Below are 19,994 nucleotides of genomic sequence, written 5' to 3'. Positions count from 1 at the left end.
GGGTTACAGTCGCTAATGCTAATGAGACTAAAGACTGTGGCAGTGTACACTGTAAGCATAGAGTCCCTGGTCAGTTTTGTCCAGTGACAAATCCAATAAAGTCTTCAGCAGTGACGACAAAAAGGGAAAAGCCACTACTGCTGTGAGTAATTTCATCGTGGACAGAAAGCAGGAAAAATCAAGAAAGAATGTAATCTCAAGTACAGCTTTATGTCATCGCACAGCGCTGGTTTTACAGACAGCTACGGTGTAACATGTCAAATGCTGTTCCAATATTATTCAAACCAGCTGACTGCAGTTTTTAGCAAACCTTTTGACAGTTGCTACATGGACAAATCAGACAAATAAAAGAACTACTCAAAACAGAGTCAAACAACTATTTGGACATTTCAGAATCCAGCACCAGATCAACATTCCCCAACACATTTCTACGGTCAGGTGTGATCCATGCGGTTTCCAGATAAGAAGATTTTCAACACTGTTTGTTTGGCGTGACTCTCTAACAGGCTCCTTTTCCTACTTTTGTTCCCCTTAGATGGTTTAAACCACCTTATCTGTCATTCACCATCAAAATCAGCTGGCAACAATAGGCTTATCATGGCAATACTGGCCCAGATAAGTATGGCATCTCCTCTATTTACTTCAGTTTGTTCATGTTTTTGTGCCCACTATCATTTCATCAAGAAAACCGTGAGGAAAGGAATATATAAGAAATCAATCCAAAGAACCCGACTCACATGATTTTAGCCAAGATCAGGTTATTGTGTGGTAAGACACTGATACTGATGTTGTAGGTACGTCGTAGTACACATGCAGCACTTAACTAAAATGTAGTAACAAAACTGAGTTAAGACTGGAGTCAGACCTTTGTCTCACCTGGCCATGAAATGCCGATATGAGTATGCAGAAGATCCAAAAATAGCTCAATTGAGGCTTAAGAACGCTAAGGCTTCATAATGCTGCATTTTTCTATTATAGATATGACATATAACAATTTTAGATGGTAAAATTAAAGGCAAATTGCAGTTGAGCTAAGAGTAGTCGCTGCTTCTACAGTTCTTGGCAGCACATGAGGTCATGGGGAAGTGACCGATGTGTAGCCATGTCGGCATGGTGATCTCCCTTAATTAAACACTTGTTACTGAATCATAAATTGTCTGTTGATATTTATGATAAATAAAGTCCAGCTGAAGACCTGATATGTAGAAATATATAGATGTTGATATATTCACCATTTATCTGTCAGCTCACTGTGAGCAGCAAAGAAAGAAACTGAAGCTGTTAGTAGCCTCATTGTGAAGCATGATCTCTTGTCCATCACCAGAATGAACTTTGGTCTGAGTGTTAAACTAACAGGATTGTAACACTGTGTACGGCTGACCCACCACCAAAGTTGCCTAATGTAACACTCAGATGAAGGTATCATTTTAAATGGGACACAGCTGCATCTCATGCATTTGCGTTCTCAAATCTCATTTTATGTCATCTCCTGCCAAAGAGACAGTGCAATTACAGTCTCTTGATTACAGGTATTATGCCCTTCTTTCTTCAGTCCTTGAGGATGTACATTATGTCTGCAGGGAGCTACGTACACATGCGTATATCGTGTGATCGCAGAGCACATATCCGCGGCGACAGCTTATGATTATAGCTCAGACACAGTAATGCAAGCCGCTGTCAGCAAAAGTTACCAAAAAGCGCCATCAGCCAATCATCAAGTACCATCACCCATGATAAATTCACTGCATGCGTAAGTGTATTCATAGAAGCATCTTATTTATATCTTGATCTTGACTCTCCTCCAATTAAGCACTCTGGACTTTAGTTTTAAGCAGGTGCAAAGTCCAAATAGGAGCAGACATAAACCTCTCTGAAATCATATGAGATTCCTTTACGTTGTTGACATTTTCCTCTTCATATCATTGCATAATCTAGGACACACTACATCGCACATTAAAATGCAACTTTATGCAATATAATCTGAGTCTGCACAGGGCCAGATTAGTGGATGATTCTTGATCCAGTGATGTCATGCTTCAAACTCCTTTTCTTTCTCACTGTAATCTCACTGAACTGAAACCTCTGAAGCATCCTGTCCTCCATTAAACGTCTCCAGGCTTACTTTCTTTTTTTAGGAAAAACCAACCCAAACAATCTTCTCTACAAAATCAAAATAATATTATGCAGTCTATAAGCAGGATTATTATAAGGAGCTGAAGCGGTTATGTAAATGGCTTAAACAAACTATGGCTTTCTCAGTGCTTGCTGTATAGTCAATGGTGTGCAACTGTCAATATACTCAAATAATGTGACCTGGGAGAAGGTCCGTTATCCTAATGGTGCACCGAAATCTTTTTAAAATATCTGTGAAAAGGTCACTCTAACTGTGTAACTTTTATTCCACCCAGCAAAAACTAACTGAAAAGACAACTTTACAACATCATTAGAAGGACATAATAAAGCGCCTTGAGGCGACTTTTGTTGTGATTTGGCGCTATATAAATAAAACTGAATTGAATTGAAGTGACATCGGGATTTTGTCGCACTTTTGCATCGGCTTCATTTTTTTAGGCACAGAGGTCACAGAGGTCATGCTGCTTCATCATGGTAAAAAAAAGAATTGCCTGGTTGAAAGTGTAAGCCATATGACGAAGTGAATAACATCCATTTCCAAACAGCAGGTAATCATTTTAAGCACTAAACTGCCAGTCATGGATGCAATGCCAGTCTGGAAATGCTGACTTTTTGCTTTAAGTATGGCTGTGTGCAATTTAGATGTCAATTAAATTAAAGAATCCCAATTTTAGCCTAGATACCTACATTGTTTGGACAACAGAAAGTTACCACATGAAGATGTAGTTAAAATGAAGCTGATTTTGGACACTATCTCTACTTTTAAGATTAGGCTTCAAACTTTCCTTTTTGCTAAAGCATATAGTTAGGGCTGGACCAGGTGACCCTGAATCCTCCCTTAGTTATGCTGCAATAGACGTAGGCTGCCGGGGATTCCCATGATGCATTGAGTTTTTCCTTTCCAGTCACCTTTCTCACTCACTATGTGCTAATAGACCTCTCTGCATCGAATCATATCTGTTATTAATCTCTGTCTCTCTTCCACAGCATGTCTTTATCCTGTCTTCCTTCTCTCACCCCAACCGGTCGCAGCAGATGGCCCCGCCCCTCCCTGAGCCTGGTTCTGCCGGAGGTTTCTTCCTGTTAAAAGGAAGTTTTTCCTTCTCACTGTTGCCAAACTGCTTGCTCATAGGGGGTCATATGATTGTTGGGTTTTTCTCTGTATGTATTATTGTGCGATCTACTGTACAATATAAAGCACCTTGAGGCGACTGTTGTTGTGATTTGGCGCTATATAAATAAAATTGAATTGAATTTTAAGTCCTAGCCTGAAACCTTCATTTGGAAACTGTATGTTGTGTTTACCTGTGTTATCGTTGACTAATATAAATAATTAAATTTGTTTGATGATCTGAAACAGTTAAGTGTGACAAACATACAAAAAAACAGGAACTCGGGAAGGGAGCAAACACTGGAACGAATCCTCACAGACCTCGACCAGATCAACCAGGTCAGATGGACAAAACACAGTTTTTAAAGACTTTTTTTTTATGGAGCCAACCAGATTTAAACAAAAATAAACAAAAATAACTTGAAATTTTAAATTATGGACAATTTTTTTTGTGGTGGAAACGGGCTTCCATGAAAGACAGTGAACGCATCAAGAGGTAAATGCAGTTCAATAAATATGGGAACTATCTATTATTGATCTTAATAACATGAATCATATATAATATTGTTGACTGTTATTAATGAAGCTGCTCACCCCTATTATATTCCCAAAAAATGTAATAAATAGAGAGCAGCAGCAAACATTTCTGCCATTTTCATAATGTAGAAACATAACTTACTTGAAACTCGAACGTCTCATCAAACAGTGGGTCATCCTGGTTCTGAGCAGCAGTACGAGTCCGCTGCTCAGCACAGTCAGCTGGTACTCCATGCAGCTCCAGAACCACATACGGGTCAATAACCTCTCCTTTAGCGCCCGAACCCTGGGGCTTGGGTAGGTTATGGGCACTGATAATCTGCAGAGTAAAACACAAGCAGCTTATGTTAAATTTGTTTTAGACTTTCGCATTTTAGTGTATTTAGAGCAGGGGTCTCGAACTCGCGGCCCGGGGCCACTTGCGGCCCACCTCACCCCTACTTGTATATTGACCTGAAGAAATATGATGCAATTTGGCCCTTGAAGTGGCTTTTTTTGATTTGTTTGTTGTTGAGTCCAATGTTAAAATAAGTTCTTTAAAAAGCACAAAATGATTTAATCTGAAGGCAACATGAGCAGAGAGGTATGTCAGACACTTATGTCTGCATTTTTATTTTGTTAAATATGAACAAAATTATAATTATATAGTGCTGCCACATGTCCAGGCAGGAAGAGGGTACCAATTTGTAGTTCAATGAAAGGCTTGAGTTCACGTTTGCAGTTTTGTCTTATTATAGAATATTTGAAATTTAAAAAACAAAAAAAACACTACATTCTCAGAAATATTTGTGAATGTCTTCTTCTTTGTTTGCTTGGTTTTTTGTGCTACTTGAACACTAAAGTGGCCCTCACATGTGATGAGAGTGCCAGCAGTGACCCATGGCTCATTGAAGTTTGAGACCCCTGATTTAGAGGGTTGAACAATGTAATGTCACCTAGTTTATTTTAATTTCATCTCTGTTACAATGCTCACAAAAAAAGGGTTTTGCTTGTGGCAAAGATTGCTCCTATGGGCAATTTAGGATCAGGAGTGAACTTAACCCCACTAAATGCCTGCATTCCAGCTACCATAGGGCGAGAGGCGGGGTACACACTAATGCAGGGCCAACACAGGATATTGCATGACTGATTGAATAAAAAGAAAAAGTATATATTCCGATTGTCGCGGGTCAGAGTCACCTCATCACCTTAGAGGGTTAGTGCGACAGAATGAAAAATGTAATGTTGGGGAAAAACAGAGTAACATCTAGACCTTAATACGAAGGGTCTGAGGTGGGACACCTGGCACGCAGCCCTGCGTGTGGGCACTGAAATACGACACTTCATCCCGCATCACGGCAGGTCGGAGAACATAACCACAGCTTCCGTTCTGTGTGAAGCGGCCTCGATGAAGGTCCAACATTGCGCCTGGGGTCTGTTGATTCAAGGCCACAAGTTGGACTCCTCCTTTCCAGTACCCTTGTGGGTTAGGGTTACTGGAGTCCAGACGCACGGAGCTGGGTCGTACTCTGGTTAGGGTGCGCTTGGTAAACATAACAAGATCCTCTGGGCTTTCACTGGTCAGCCGTCCAGCTTCTCCTTCGCCTAAAGAGCATAGTGTCCAGTAAGGCAGCTCGGGAGCCATCGGTGTGCTGGGAGAGGATGGACTACTCGGGGGAGTCTGCTGCTGAGCCTGCTTGTGACTGGCTCTCTGGGCATAGAAGCTACGACTTCCAGTTCGAGCAATAGCCACCAGGTCTGACAGCTCTTTGTGGAGACGGAGCTTCCTGGGTTGAGAGGGTGGAGGTACCACCAAGACCACACCCAGTTCCTCCTCACCAGGTATTGTCATTCTTCTTCCTGCCAGAGGTCCCCCTCCTCCTATCTCCTCATCTTCCTCAGACACTTCCCCATCACAGCCTTCATGGTCTGGAGGGAGTTTCTTCCCCACTATAACAATGCGTCCCTTAAGCTGTTCAGGCGAGGGTAAGGTTGTAGCTCGTCCTCCCAGGCTGACTGGCAGGGCTTCTGGAGTGTAAAGACGTGATCCAAACACTTTCCTCAAGTGCTGTGCCATGGTGTGCTGCTGGTCTGGGGAGCAACGGTGACACAGGTACAACAAAAGAGGGTACTGAGAGGTCAGGAAGGCGTATTTATTGACCACCTCCAGAGCAGAGCGGATAGTGACTGGTGCATGGTGGTGGTGATGGTAGTGATGATGATGGTGTCGTGGGATATCAGGCCCACAGTCGACCCCGAGCAAAGGCTCCCCCTCTGGGCCATCAGTTACTCCCAACTCCAGGCATCTGCAACCAGACTGCAAGGCCTTGATCAGTCCTCCAAGATCTGCTCTCCCATGGACCTGGTCATCCAACAGGTAGGAGCGGTATGAGGTGCTGAGGGTGAAAAACAAATCAATAATAAATCAGGCAGCAACGCAAATCATGTGTCATTTTAATATTGCTAACATTTAATTCAAGGTTCAATGAGCTTTGCTCTTGAAAAATATAGGCAAGAGGGAAAGATATACAGAAATCAATAAACTTTCTAAAGGCTTATTTAAGTCTTCATAGGTGACATTCCTGTCCTACCTTAAGTTTTGTTTGTTCATTAATGCACGTTTTCATGTGATTATTACTATTTTCTTTGTTTATTGAGTGCCAAGACTTGAGAAAACAATTTAATGAAAATATAAATAACATGTTCTGATTTGCTAAGAATTAAGGTTAAAGTTAGGATTGGGTTTTTATCAGTTTAACGCTACTCCATTACTGGGACGCTTAGCAAGTGCAGTGTTTCCATCAGCACCAGGTCCTTGCCAATAGAGCCATAGACCAGGGATTTAAAACCTGTCAGACCAACCTGAGCACCACCTAGGAAAGTCTATCATTTAATGCTCCACACACGGATACTGGAGTGCTCATCAGGAACTCAATAGGAGACAACGCTGGAGGCCAACTCCAAGGCAGTCTCACAAGTTACCATCAAGTGTTAAATATACCAAGGTGTCCCACTGCTGTTGTGCATATTTGCCTCTGTGGCAGGGTGTGTGGCTCAGCTGCGTGGGAGGGGTGGAGCAGTGGAGGCTGAACCACACAGCTGTTCTTCATCACCTGGTCATGCCTTTCCTATTATTTGCCAAGACCTGACGGGAGTATGTGTGGTGTGGAGGGAAGAAGGCAGCTGGAAAGCTGCTCCAATAAAAGCATGAAGGACAGTGAAAATAAAGACTTGCAACGCTGTGTGCATCGGGTCCTTTTATTGCAATCCCCTCAATCAGCTCTTTTCAAAAAGTTGATATGGATATAAATTAAGAAGTTTAGTGTCCATTAGCCACTTCTGGAACATGGATGGGATCAAGCTGCATGCCAGGAGTGAGCGAGACATTGCCTCAGTGATCCACCTCACCAGGATCTACAGTGAGGACATTTGGATGTCATTTGGACTGGATAAGTGTGGCTGAATGGCTGCAAATAGAGGGAAGGTAAAGGGTTGGATTTGTCAGTAAGAAGACTAGTAGACATACAGGAGAGCTTCAAGTACCTGGGTGTCCCACAGACCCACGGGAACCATGATTAAGGTGCAAGGTCAGCACAGCCAAATACCTCCAGAAGGAAAAAGAGGTGCTGGGAAGCTAGCTGAATGGTAGAAATAAGAGCCAAGGAGGCAGAGCAGGCGATAGATGCCATCAGTGGCATCCATCTCCTAAAAAGAACTCCTTACAATGCGCGGAGGTCTCCACATGACGTCCAACACCCCAAGGGCAAGGATTAGTGAGTGACAGAGCCATAATCCAGAATGAACCATGAAACATCCGCAAATACATCACCCCCAAGATGAGCTATTCCAAGAGTGCCTCAGGCAACTGAAAACAGAGGGTGATGAGAGAGAGGAACAGGAACTATCATGAATGACCAATCCCCTGCATGGGATGTGTCATCGACGGACAGAGGAAGTGCCTGACATCAAGAAATTCTACCAGTGGCTAGAAAAGGCAGGTTTAAAGGACAGCACAGAGGCTCAGATCATGGCACAAGAAGGGCAGGCTCAGTTTACTCAATGCACTGTGCATTGAGTAAACTGAGCAATCTGGCAGATTAGTGGACAGCCAGCCTTGAAAGAGCAACCAGTCCCTGAATTAATTCAGAGCGACGTACAGACATGATGTAATAGTGTAACAGTGCAGCTTTAACTGTTTTTAAATGAAAATTTAAAGTAGTATACATGATAATGTGTTAAAATATACAGTCTACAGCATTTTTACCACACACATTTGCTTTATGGGGTTATTAAAGGCCATTTCTAGATCTTCAAACTGGCTGCTCATTTTATACACTCTGACTAGTTCTGACTAGCTTCACCTCAGAGGTGGGGACACTTGTTTCATTTCTCTAAAACTATAACAAATATGTAATTCCACAAAAACATATAGCAAGTATGTAAAGTAATGTTTACTTGCTTCCTCACCAGGTGTTTTGACCTGTAATGGCAATGTACATTTCCAGTAGAAAACCACCTGAAATCCCACTGAAATTGTGGCAACATGCAATTTGCGTCTAAATCGCCTCTTTGCTAACGTTTTAGCAAAATACGACTTTTTATCAGCTGTGACATCCAGAACACAAAAACTAATTACAATCAAGAAAGCACTGGAACACACTAGGAGCATGATACAAGTGACCTTAAACCAGAGGTTCCCAAAGTGTGGGGCCCGCCCCCTAGGGGGGACGCAGAGCCATTGCAGGGGGGCGCGGTATGAAAAAAAAAAAAAAGAGCGCTTGGACACTGTGGACAGGTTTTTGACGGGGCTCCCACACAAACGCAAAGCAGGAGATGAAGCATCGCCAAATATGTTTCCCACCAACTTCCTTCCAAGCCAAAGACTAGAAAATATGGTGAAGCATATCTTCCCTTTGGCTTCACCTGCACAAGTGCCAAGGTAGGTCTGCCCTGCAAAATTAGTTTCCCTGCGTCGGGAGCAGCGCTGGGCTCTCCAAATCACGGACAAACAGTATCCAGCAATGTTGATTTTTAGTTCACAAACACTTCTTGTAATGACTAACTACTCCTGACATTTTGGACATGTTAGCTCTTTATGCAGTAAAGTTACAGTGGGATACAAAAAATATCAGGCTGATCCTGCCACGATTTGTTCCCCTGTTCAAATCACGGACAAACAGTATCCCACAGCTGTTTTTGTGTTTAAACCCATTTTGCACAGAGAGACATTTTTTGAAAAATGTATTGACAGCAATGTTGAATATTATTACACAGGAAAAAACAACTACACGTAAAATAATCACACCGTGAGGCCTCTGCCTTTCTAAATGGAGGGACAGTAACTGCGTGTAAAACCTGAAGATAGTCAGATTAACAGTAACAGTATTTTGTCTCTATCTGCCATTCTGCAATTCATCTCATGTAAACAATAACGTGGCGCACAGCGTGACGTGAAAAGAGGCACATACCTTTGTCGTTGCGTGACGAACTCTGTAATCCTCGTCCACACGTAAACGCAAAAAAGGAGTTTTAAATAATCTCCGTTTTCGGTGAATCGCAACGCCGTTTACGTGTTGACGAAAAGCCCAAACTCATAGAAACAGCTGAGTTTTCAAAAATACCCGTGTAGGTGTGGACGCAGCGTAAACGAGTTAGTAGTATATTTTATTACTACCTGTAATTTATTGCCGTTTACTTGTATTTGCTTAGTTGTTTACTAAATGTTTGAGGTGTCAAATAAACCGCAATGGAGCAAAATATGGGTGTGTGTGTTTGGAGGATGTGTTTGGGGGGGGGGGGGACATTTTCTTGTAAAACAAAGGGGGGCCTGGCAAAAAAAGTTTGGGAACCACTGCCTTAAACAAAGATGAACACAATTCAAACTGAGGACACTGCAAGTAAGACTTTGTAAAACAGGAAATAGAAACACTGAACACTTAACACAGGAAATATAAGTGAAGGGAGACACTCACAAATTACATCACCTCTAATAAAAACAGAAGCTGGATCTAAGCACGAAAGACTCACAATACTAAAGAAACACATGAAGTAAAAGTGAATCAAACAGAATACTTCAGTGTAAAAGACCCAGAACCATGACAGCCGCGAGTTTTAGGGTTCGGCACCTGTAACTAAAACATGTTCCTTGTGGCATTTGTTTTGTGTTGAGATGTAATTAGATTTGCAGGGTTTTTGCATAAATATTATACTTACACTTACAGTACATTTGACAGCACATCCTCATTTTCAGGTGTAGGAATCGTTTTTGGTTTGATTTTTGGTTTGTTTGTGCACTCCTATTGTTTTCTTTAACTGCTTCAGAAAAAGAACCCTTTTTATTTTGTTTGTTTTTTTTTAAAAAGATGTCATGTTGATCTGTTTGACTCACCTGATGTAGTAGTGGGACAGAGGCATGTTCATATCCTGGCAAACCCCTAGCTGTTCTGGGTCAAGCAGCTGGCATTCTGGAGACTGCAGGTAGCGGGCGAATCCATCCAGACCCAGCAGCCCTCTCTCCTTGCCTTGGGCAGAAGGCTCATAACGCCTCAGTAGTTCCCAGCAGCCCTCGGTGGTAGCCAGAGACAAACCCTGCTCTGTCTCCAAGAAGAGCCGGAGGTCCTGAGGGTCCAGACACTCGCGGTCTTTGGACAGTTGCACCATCAGGAAGTAGACATCTGGCCGTGTGCAAAGCTCGCAGAAGGCTTCCTCAAATTCCTCACGTGTCACATGGGAGGTCAGCTTTTCCTTGCTGCGCTGGATCTCCTTGAAACGGAGACGCACCTGAGGAAAAACAATGAGGAAGTGGATGAAAATAGGAAAGTCCGGACAGTTAATTAAGCAAGAACTTCAGCTATTATGCCTCATTCATTCAGTGAAGTTGGCAAAGAGGATTACATTTTACTTATCTTTTTTCATTAAAGCGAGCCACATTAAATTATATAACACAATGTAGCCATCGTTTCTGTCTGCTCTGAATTCTCCTTTCTGTATCTTCTGTGTTCTCACCCATGTGTGCCAGTGCAGACATTTATGTTCTCTAAGTTTCCAAGCTTAGTCTGTGTGTAAGCAAAATAAGGCACGAGGCAGGAAAAGGGAGAAGGAGCTGCCCTGCATGAGGCAACAGCAATCCAAAAGAGAAACAGCAGAAAGCAACAAATCCCTCGTCATGAGGGATTAAATGTCCTATTGCTCCAATCAGTGTTATTTGGAAACACATCACTTAGCTGTGATTGTAGCTGAACATGTCGTTCTGAAATGCAGTCCTGATTGCAAAGAGCTTAAATGATGATGCTGTATTTTACAATGCGCAAGTTCTGTTAATGCACAATATCTCAGCAGCTCTGGGGGTTGGCTTTGTGGGTATAAAACCTAGAGCAAACAGAACTCAAAATGTCCAGTTATTTCTGAGTCAGTAAGCTTTGTGTGACAGCCTCCTTCTCAACTTTTAGTGAACAGCAGCTATTGTTTTTCTACAGTTTTGACCCTCACTTTCCTAATAGTATAGCCAACAGTTATGGAGCAATATTAGCAGTCATCTGATATCATATCCTTGATTACAGAGTTAAAATAATCCTCTCTTTTTGCTAGGTTTTTGGTCTCCACCAGCTTCTGAAGGAAATCTGGCTCTTGTGCTGCTCTGATTATGTCTGAAGGCAGTCTCTAACTCTGTCTAGCTGGAGCTTACTGTTACTCTTAAGTTGAGGAAAATACAGCTTCAGATAAGAATACATTTATGCACTGGTGGTGCGTCATATCTAATACTGCAAGTCAAGTTTCTGTGGTATTGCATATTTGTCACCTTGGCCTCCTTGATACCAGGGCACAGTTTACAGATGGTGGCGACTGCTACGTCCTCTGACACGATCCCGTAACCGTCTTCATCGACCTGGGCAAACTCTGCTGTCAGCCACTCGCTCCTCATCTTGCTTCCCAGGCTTCCTTCAACGGCCACCCCCCCTCCTTCACCTGGTCCTCCTCCTGCTACAGCTCCCCCAGCCCCTCCTACGATGGAAGGATGAGCCAGCAGGTAACGAAGACCTGTTACCCAGATGTTGGCCACATCAGCTGACAATGCCACCAAGTCTAGAGACTATAGGGAAAGATGGATAACTGGTTTACTGGCTGGGTGTACACTAGGGATTTTCTTCGTTCATATGTTTATACACAGATGTTTTGACACTGTTCTTCTGCTGACACTTAAGTTACACACATTTGTTTTTCCGTTCTTACCTGGTAGTCATCTCCATGTATGATAGAGAAGGCTGCTTCTTCAGCCAGATGTTCAGAGAGAGGGCCATTGTGGAGGAAAGTCTCGGTGCTCTTCCCAGTGCGGACCTCTCGAATGCTGGAAACGTCAAGCCGAGCCCGGTCTCCATCTTTCTTGGATGGCTCCCAGCGTAAGCAGCTCAAGTCTGGATCCAGTGTGTAAAAACGACAGTAAACCCTGGAATTGGGCCGGATCTTCTTCAGTTCACACCCTCCCTGCATGAACGCCAAACAGTCGGCTGCACTGCTGACCTGGAAATTAAAATCACCAAAAACACCTCACTGTCCACACGTGAATTTTCTTTTTTTCAGACAAAATATACTTTCAATTTATTGGAATATGTCCTATTAATGTCTCTGTGTCGGATATTAATCTGGTAAGGAAAAGGAAGAATTTGTTAATCAGTTTCAGATGCTTTGGTGTTGATGAAATTAAAAACTGATGCACTACAGAGCCAACAAGGAGACAGAACAGGAATGGTTTTACAGGTGGAGACCACTGACATTTATCCCCCCTTTTATGTTTTTTAACCTTTTATGTTTCTTCACTGGTTTTGCATTTAGCTGGGTTAGTTTCTCTACTGGTAGAATGCGGCCATACCTCAACCCTGCAGAGGTTGCAGCTCCTTACTCCTTATGTGCCATTGGCATGTTTGCTGTGTCTCCAGTCAAAAGAGCATGGAGGATATAGTAGGAGGCAGCCAGTTACTCTAGGAGAGCTGGACAGATAGGAGACTGGTCCTGCTGAAGGGTTATGGACATATCAGCAGCACCAGTATCTGCTGCTTTGTGCAAGGAGGAACAGGACAAGCACTGCCTGAGCTAAGTTCAATAAGGAAGATCTGTGGTCTCACATCTGTCCGCTCCCAGGTGCTGCCGGCTAAATCTAAGTCTTATCACGCCCACTTTCCCACACTGTAAAGCTGTTTGTGTCCAATCATCTTCTCCCGGCCTTGTTCTCCCTGCTCTAATCCCTTTCACAGCTGGGCTTCTGTTCCACCAGCCAAACACCTATCTATATTCTGTCTCTCAATAAATCATGTTCATTCTTTCTAATGATCTCTCCTTACTGAAATGACCTCCAGCAGGTTACTGGTGTGAATGTCTGTGACCAGACACTCAAAAAAAGACTTCATGATGTCCTCTACTGGGCCGTGTGTCTCATCTATGAACCTCCTCTGTTGTCTTCCTTTTTCCTCCTGCCTCCCAGCTCCATATTCAACACCCTTTGTCCATTATACCCATGATTCCTCCTCTGCACATGGCCTCTCTAACTTTGTCTCCTAACCACTCAACCTGAGCTGTTACTTATATTCTGTCTTGCTTCTAATGACTTTCATTCCTCTTCTCTCCAGTGCATACCTCTACCTCTTCAGGATATCTAACACATTCTCACTATTCTTACCACAGATCATAATGTCGTCTGCAAACGTCTTCGCCCATGGAGACTCCTGCCTGACCTCTTTAGTCAACCTGTCCATTTTCACTGCAAACACGAAGGGACTCAGAGGAGATCTCTCATGTAACCCCACCCCCTCTGTCACTTCTTCCGCACACCTCACCTTTGTCTTGCTGTCCTCATACATGTCTTACACAACTTCTTCTTGATCAAAAGTTGGATATGTAGTGCTCTTTCTTGGCATAAACTTCACGATTTAATATGAAATCATTTATAAATGTAATACTAATACACTACAGTAGCCTAACACATGTTTTTCTGTTTCTCTACAGAGCAGCAGCATAACCCCACCCCCCACCCGGTTTTTTAAATGGTGCCTGTAAATCTGTAAATCTCCTTACAGGGAGGGACACACCTTTTTTCGTTTTCATTCATCTACAGTAACATCTTCTAACTGTGAGTGATGCAGTTAATGACAGCGAGGTTGGGTGTGATGTTTTCACACAGGAGTGTGGCTGCTTCTTTCTTTCGGCTCATCATAACAGCTGCAGCATCAGTTGCAATACCAGCAAATTTATGGCCCAGTGTGTGGCTGAGAGTCGCTAGTGGCAACCCGCCCTTGGTTCTGGTACAGCACCATGTGTCTCATGTAGACGGCAATAGATTTTATATTTATCACCATTACTGCAAACAGGTGGCATGTAAGTGCCTACTTGAGCCAGTTCAACAGAAAACTAATAGCCATCTGACTGTCTGATTGCTGTATAATCCCTGTTTTATCGTGGTCTTGGCACACCAAAGTAAATCTGAAGACAGTGACTGACTGTGAGTGGTCAGGCAAGGAAAGGAGATCACAAGTTGACTGTAGTCTCCAGGCATTGTTTTCCCTAATGTAACTGTAACCTAACTTCCCTGGAGATAATCAGAATTCCCTTCAAGATTCTGCCTAATCTATGTGAAACTGATTTTGATCATTTATTTCCAGTTTACCTTCTTTTCAGAGGGCATACTACTGAAGGACACCGTCTTCTTCCTGCCTCCGCCCACCTTTTGCACTGAGGGATCCTGAAGAAAGACAAAGACAGACGGGCTAAAGGTTAAAAATGAGAAGCATCAACATGCAGGATGTACAGTCATAAAACCTGGAAAAGTAGGACTGGAGATGTTTGGGGGGAAAAGTCCCTCCTAATACGCTGGTATTCCAGGGAAAGGTGGAAAGTCTGTTTTCCTTTCAACAAATCTGAGGCATGGCTTAAGAAAGACCTGGGACATGAAAAATATTCACTGATAGAAAAATATTAAAGAGCAGTGGAGACACCGAGGGCAGCAGAACCACCATAGAAGTACTGTTTTTCCCCTTTTGTTACAGCACACACACACACACACACACACACACACACACACCTGCTTTGAGCCCTGCTGGGATTTTGAATTCCTGCCTTTGTCTTTGTGTCAGACTGATTGGCAAGTTCATGTGCAAATGTCATTGTTTACTTTCATTAGAGCTATTGCGAGGAATTTTTAACGACGGCAATGGCTTGTTGCTGATTTCTAATGAGCTCTAACCACTGGAGCTAAAATGACAGCAGTAATTGCGTGCAGAGTTGGCCACCTCTATGCTGTACACTCCTTTGCTTTGGTGCTCAACCGGCAAGTAGTGCTTCATCTGTACACATACAATATACTGTAAGAGAAGTCTGCTAATAGCAACTGCTCTTCTCCTTAAATATTGGAAATACACTCGCTTCACTGGGTAAGCCTGATCTACTGCTCCTTACCTGCTCGTCAACATCGCATCGCAGCAATTCTCTGACTTTAGTCAACCGCTAAATTACAAACCCAGCATCAGAACGGGGAAGAAAGCCTTTGTTGCGCCACGGAGCGGTTTAATGTCAGACAATATTTTCACCGACCGGCCTATAAAATGATCCGACCGAAACTGTGGTAATTTGGTCATTTATGAACGTGAATTCACTGTGTAACTTTATTAGCAGCGTCCTCCTGAAATGCGCCAACAACACTGAGAGTAACGTCCTCCTCTCTGCTTCTAATGCTCTCTGGTCGCTATGGTAACGCGTAAACATTTCTTTTAAAATAGGACGCCCAGCTACAACATGGGAAAGACCCAGGGAAACCGAGTTAACGATAAAAACCCTGAAAACCATAAATTTCACACGCGGCCCGGTACCAGATGACTCATGGACGCTGATTTAAGCGACTTTCATATGAAAGTAAAACTGAATTGAACTCAACACCACAAAGAAATAGCAGATCCTAGATTTTACTCATTAGCAACTGATTTGGAAACCCTGATCCTAACATCACGGTGTAGTTACAGTCAGTTTTATGTAATATTTCAGAATGTCATCTTTACCTGTAAGCACCCTTTAGAAATGTTTATTACTGGCTTGTTAATACTGAAATATAAAAGTCATCAACTATCATATGAAGCACCTTTTCAAATAATTATAGCAGGCAAGGATTCCTTTGCACGCTCTTATCTGAAAAAGAAACAGTACTTTTACTTGAATGCAACTTTTTGGAATATTGCTCTGATTTTTACAAATGATTTTTTCTTTGCAGGAAAAAAACAGAGGCCACTACACAACAGAGATAAGGACAGGACAAACCCAGCAGTGATTACCTCTGAACAAAAGAAAGGGAACAAGGCAGAAAAAGAGGAAGAGTTGAAAATCGTTGCCTCGTCCTATTCGGTACACAAACATACATTGATTTCCAATTCCCATATCCGTACACCTCCCAGTACGCAGAGAGACACGGATGAGCAGCAAGGTCAGAGTTTTAAATGACAGCTTGTTTGTCTTTATTCACTTTACTGTGCCACAGAATGTCTTTTTCATTACACTGGTGAGCAGAGGCCGGACAGAGGAGCTTACAGAAAGCAGGTCAGTGGGTATTTAGGTGGACAGATCAGAGTGGGGAGTGGCCATAGACTGCATCTCTTTGACTGTGCTAGTGATGCTCTGGGGCAGCGTGGACAGTTGAGAACATTGATGTTGCTCGCTGTCGTTACTAATCCAGCATGTGCACGTTGTAAGACTACATGTTTCCACTGTCACTGCATGACACAGAATGCCGTCCAGGAAAGTAAGGCCACGTCCTTAAAAAAGCCTTTAATGCAAAGTCCTGTTTGGCCTCAAAAGGCCATCTATCAGCTATAATCCACCGTCTGCATTAAACTCTCCCTTGTGTTTGACTTCACCACACTTTTTAACTCAGATGTGATCACTCTCACTCTCATTGTTGAGTAACTGCCAGGGGAAAGAAAAAATCAGCCCAGATGGAGAAACAGTCCAGAGAAATGGAACCAAAAGCTGGAGGCAAGAGGAGATGTAATAAAGGTCATGCTAGACAAATTAAGAGAATGGGTTGGACTTAAGTGGATATGCAAGAAACAAGTCAAATGGAGGGATTGGTTTGCAAACAAGCACAAATAAAATATTCGGCACAAAGAAGCAAAGATGAGAGCTGAAAGGAGGACTGTGATGCAACAAGTGCAGACACAAAATGCAGACTAGTAGGAGACGGGACACAAGTAGAATACATGGTTAGAGAACAATAGCTCATTGTGCTGGAAAGCCTTGGACAGCAGATAAAGTGGTTACAACAGCTGGCTCTTCACTAAGGACTGCCACACTATTTCTATACCTGGTTATATCAACTGGGCACAGAAGACAAGACTCAGATAGGCTCGTATGAGCACCTGCACACAGCGAGGAGACTGGTGCAAAGTTGTTAGCCAATATCTGTCTCGTCACAGTAACTGGGAGTTACCAATGAACAAGAAATCTCTTTCCAGGCTGTTTTCTACATCCAAACAATAAACAAATAAAGGAAATGTCTCCATATACTTCAATCCAATGTGACTCCATCAACAGCTTTGTTTTATCCATTCTGAAATCCAAAGATGTCATGATTCTTTTGTGACGTAAAACAAGAAACATCTATGCATTCTCTAAATAGAAAACCTACTTTATTGACTCTTCTTTTTTTGTAACAAATGTAAAACCACATTCACAGGAGGAAAAAAGAAACTGCTCTGAGTATCGTCTGAAATGGACCCTTAGCACAGAATAATGATTTCCAATTCAATTTTATTTTATTTAGCGCCAAATTACAACGACAGTCACCTCAAGGCACTTTTTATTGTAAGGTGCAGAGCCAGCAACAATAGAGGAAAAGAAACTATCAGATGAACCCCTTTGAGCAACACTTTGTGACACCGGGGAAGAAAAACTCAATTTTCACAGGAAGAACCTCTGTGCTGAGGGAGGGGCAGCCATCTGCCACTGGAAGCAGCCAGAGGCAAATATGAAGCCTCTTCATCTTAGAACTCTGTCGCCTCCATGAGCCAAAAAAACCTTTAATAGTCATCAGTTAAAGAAGTGCCATGCATGCAATATTTTCAAACATAAATGTTAGAAATGACACAGTAAGAATAGCAGAACTGTCTGACCAGAGCTGCATCAGCATGAAGGCCTAACACAGGAATCCTTCCCAGAGGGAGGCTAACGGCTGAGGGCTAATGTGCGTTTTACTGGTCGTGTTGTATTATGTCTTACTTTGTGTTATATTTCCTTAAAATATTAATGCAGCCTCTGGGGGAGAGTACATTCTGCTAATGCCTAATGGGTATAATTAATGGGTTTATTTTTTTTAAATAAAAAATTAAACTTTAATTGTGTCATCCTGGCTTTATTGCTCTGTAACCATAAATCTTTGGTGTTCACTGTATACGTAAAACTGCTGTTTGGATTGTGTGTATAATGATGGGTTAAATGTCACTTTTCGTCTGTTCTACAAAGCAGCTCAAAACTGTTACTTAGCTGTGACTTTTATTTTATTGCTGTAGGCAGTCTATAAACTAGATATGGTACGATTCAACGATCGAATACACCCCATCGTTTTCATTAATCTCGCCACCGGGTCTGAAACCAGCTAAAAGCATTTACTCTATGGCAGACAACAAGGTCTTCCTACCAGTGTTACAGTTTATCCCAGAGGGAATGCAGGCATGTCACGTTTATTCCCACACCAAATTGGGAAAACAATTTTGCACTAAGCTGGTTTGATGACCAGAGGGCACTGTTATGTTGAGCCAGTAAAAGGAAAACAACACGAGCGCCGTAGCATGTAAAGGGAGAACTACAAAGCCAATGCTGGTATTAATAACAAAACAAACCTATGATTTTAATTGTAATCTTCTTGAGCAAAATCACAGAACTACTAAATGAAACGTTTAAAATAAAACTGTCTTCTCCTACTCAGCAGGCAGGCAAACGTACAGGAAGCTCTATACGACGTAAATAAACCTAAAGTGTATTGTATAAGGTAAGTTAAATGCAATAGGCATGGAATATATTTGGAAGATATTTTGGTCTGATAAGTACACAGACTAGTGGCACTGATGGTATATCTAGACTTTGGTTCTTGTGGGTCTGTAATGTGGTTTCCAGTGTAAAGATTTAGCTGGCAAAAGCTCAGTATGACTGAAACCTGTGTAAGAATTAATGACTCCATGTTTGGCTTTTCCAATCTTGATAAAAACTAATGTTCCCGCAACTGTACATTGTATGGGCACAAGCAAGTCATTCAAGTGGAGCTCACTGCTCCTCCACATCTAAAGCCTCCAGCTGAGGTGGTTTTGGCATCTGAGCAAGATGTCTCCAGAACAAACCCTAGGCGAGGTGGGCATGTCCAACTGGGAGGAGGTCCCGGTGCGAGACCAGTGGAGAGATTATGTCTCCAGCTGGTCTGGCGATGTCCTGGTGTCGGCCCAGAAGAGCTGGAGAACCATTATGATGTTAGGCTTAGTGCATGTTTAATCAATAAACTTACTTCATCTCTCAGGTTTTTTTTGTGATAGAAAATATTCGAACCCCACAGTAACACATGTCACTCATGTTACCATCTTATATGTAACATTTAATGATTTGTGAACCAAATAAAGGTGGAGGCAATAATCAATCCCTGCAACTTTACAAACCACTAAAAGAAACAACAGCCTTCATTCAGGTTCTCCTTCCTGCACAGCGACCTTCGGTGCTGAATTACCTCGGACATTAACATGAATTTCTTTTTAAAACACTCAAACGCACACAAAGTGCCATTCATCAATGCCTATGCTGTGCCTGCAGACTGCTTCAGTGTTTCCATATATTGACTAACTTGTTAGCCTCATTTATAAAGCTCTGTGTCTCGCACACACAGACACACAAACACCGACCAGACAACACCTGGCACTTGCATAAATCCAGCCCCAATCTGATGGCACGATCTGGCTAATTATCCCTCAGCACACTGGCAGTAGATTATCAAAATAGATTACTGCGCTGCCAGTGCATCCACAGTCTTACAGCCACTGCAACTCGCAATTTGCTGTGTGTCACAATGACCCGCAACTGTTCCAGTGTGTTGCACTTAAAGTCAAGCTGTAACACTTTCCAATATGTATCCAAATTAAGATCAACGAGCTCCATGGATGCAAAGTAAAACTGCTGACATCTTAGATTTGTATAAATACATTTACCAATATTCTAGTTGACTGAC

General features: G+C 42.5%; 1 protein-coding gene and 1 long non-coding RNA gene across 3 annotated transcripts in view; one reads left to right on the top strand and one right to left on the bottom strand.

Moving 5' to 3' along the window:
* Positions 1-19,994, bottom strand: part of plcl1 (phospholipase C like 1) — a 123,990-nt gene that overhangs the window by 43,763 nt on the left and 60,233 nt on the right. The window contains exons 1-7 of one of the 2 annotated variants that reach the window (XM_005475171.3): positions 15,203-15,340; positions 14,415-14,489; positions 11,990-12,277; positions 11,559-11,849; positions 10,149-10,540; positions 5,034-6,156; positions 3,924-4,100 (exon numbers count right to left, since the gene is read on the bottom strand). In XM_005475171.3, the coding sequence (XP_005475228.1) occupies positions 3,924-4,100; positions 5,034-6,156; positions 10,149-10,540; positions 11,559-11,849; positions 11,990-12,277; positions 14,415-14,432 (2,289 nt within the window). In that variant the 5' untranslated portion in view covers positions 14,433-14,489; positions 15,203-15,340. Of the gene's footprint in view, positions 1-3,923; positions 4,101-5,033; positions 6,157-10,148; positions 10,541-11,558; positions 11,850-11,989; positions 12,278-14,414; positions 14,490-15,202; positions 15,341-19,994 lie in introns of those variants that run through there. The other variant, XM_005475170.3, reaches the window with a different exon arrangement.
* Positions 15,509-18,085, top strand: LOC102076564 (uncharacterized). The gene is made up of 3 exons (XR_269901.4): positions 15,509-15,655; positions 16,008-16,138; positions 16,272-18,085. It is a non-coding gene; the product is annotated as an uncharacterized LOC102076564 (long non-coding RNA).

Source organism: Oreochromis niloticus, linkage group LG16, assembly GCF_001858045.2.
Source record: "Oreochromis niloticus isolate F11D_XX linkage group LG16, O_niloticus_UMD_NMBU, whole genome shotgun sequence".
Taxonomy (NCBI): Eukaryota; Metazoa; Chordata; class Actinopteri; order Cichliformes; family Cichlidae; genus Oreochromis; species Oreochromis niloticus.
Note: the sequence above shows the minus strand (reverse complement) of the source record. Positions and strands in the feature narration are given on the sequence as shown.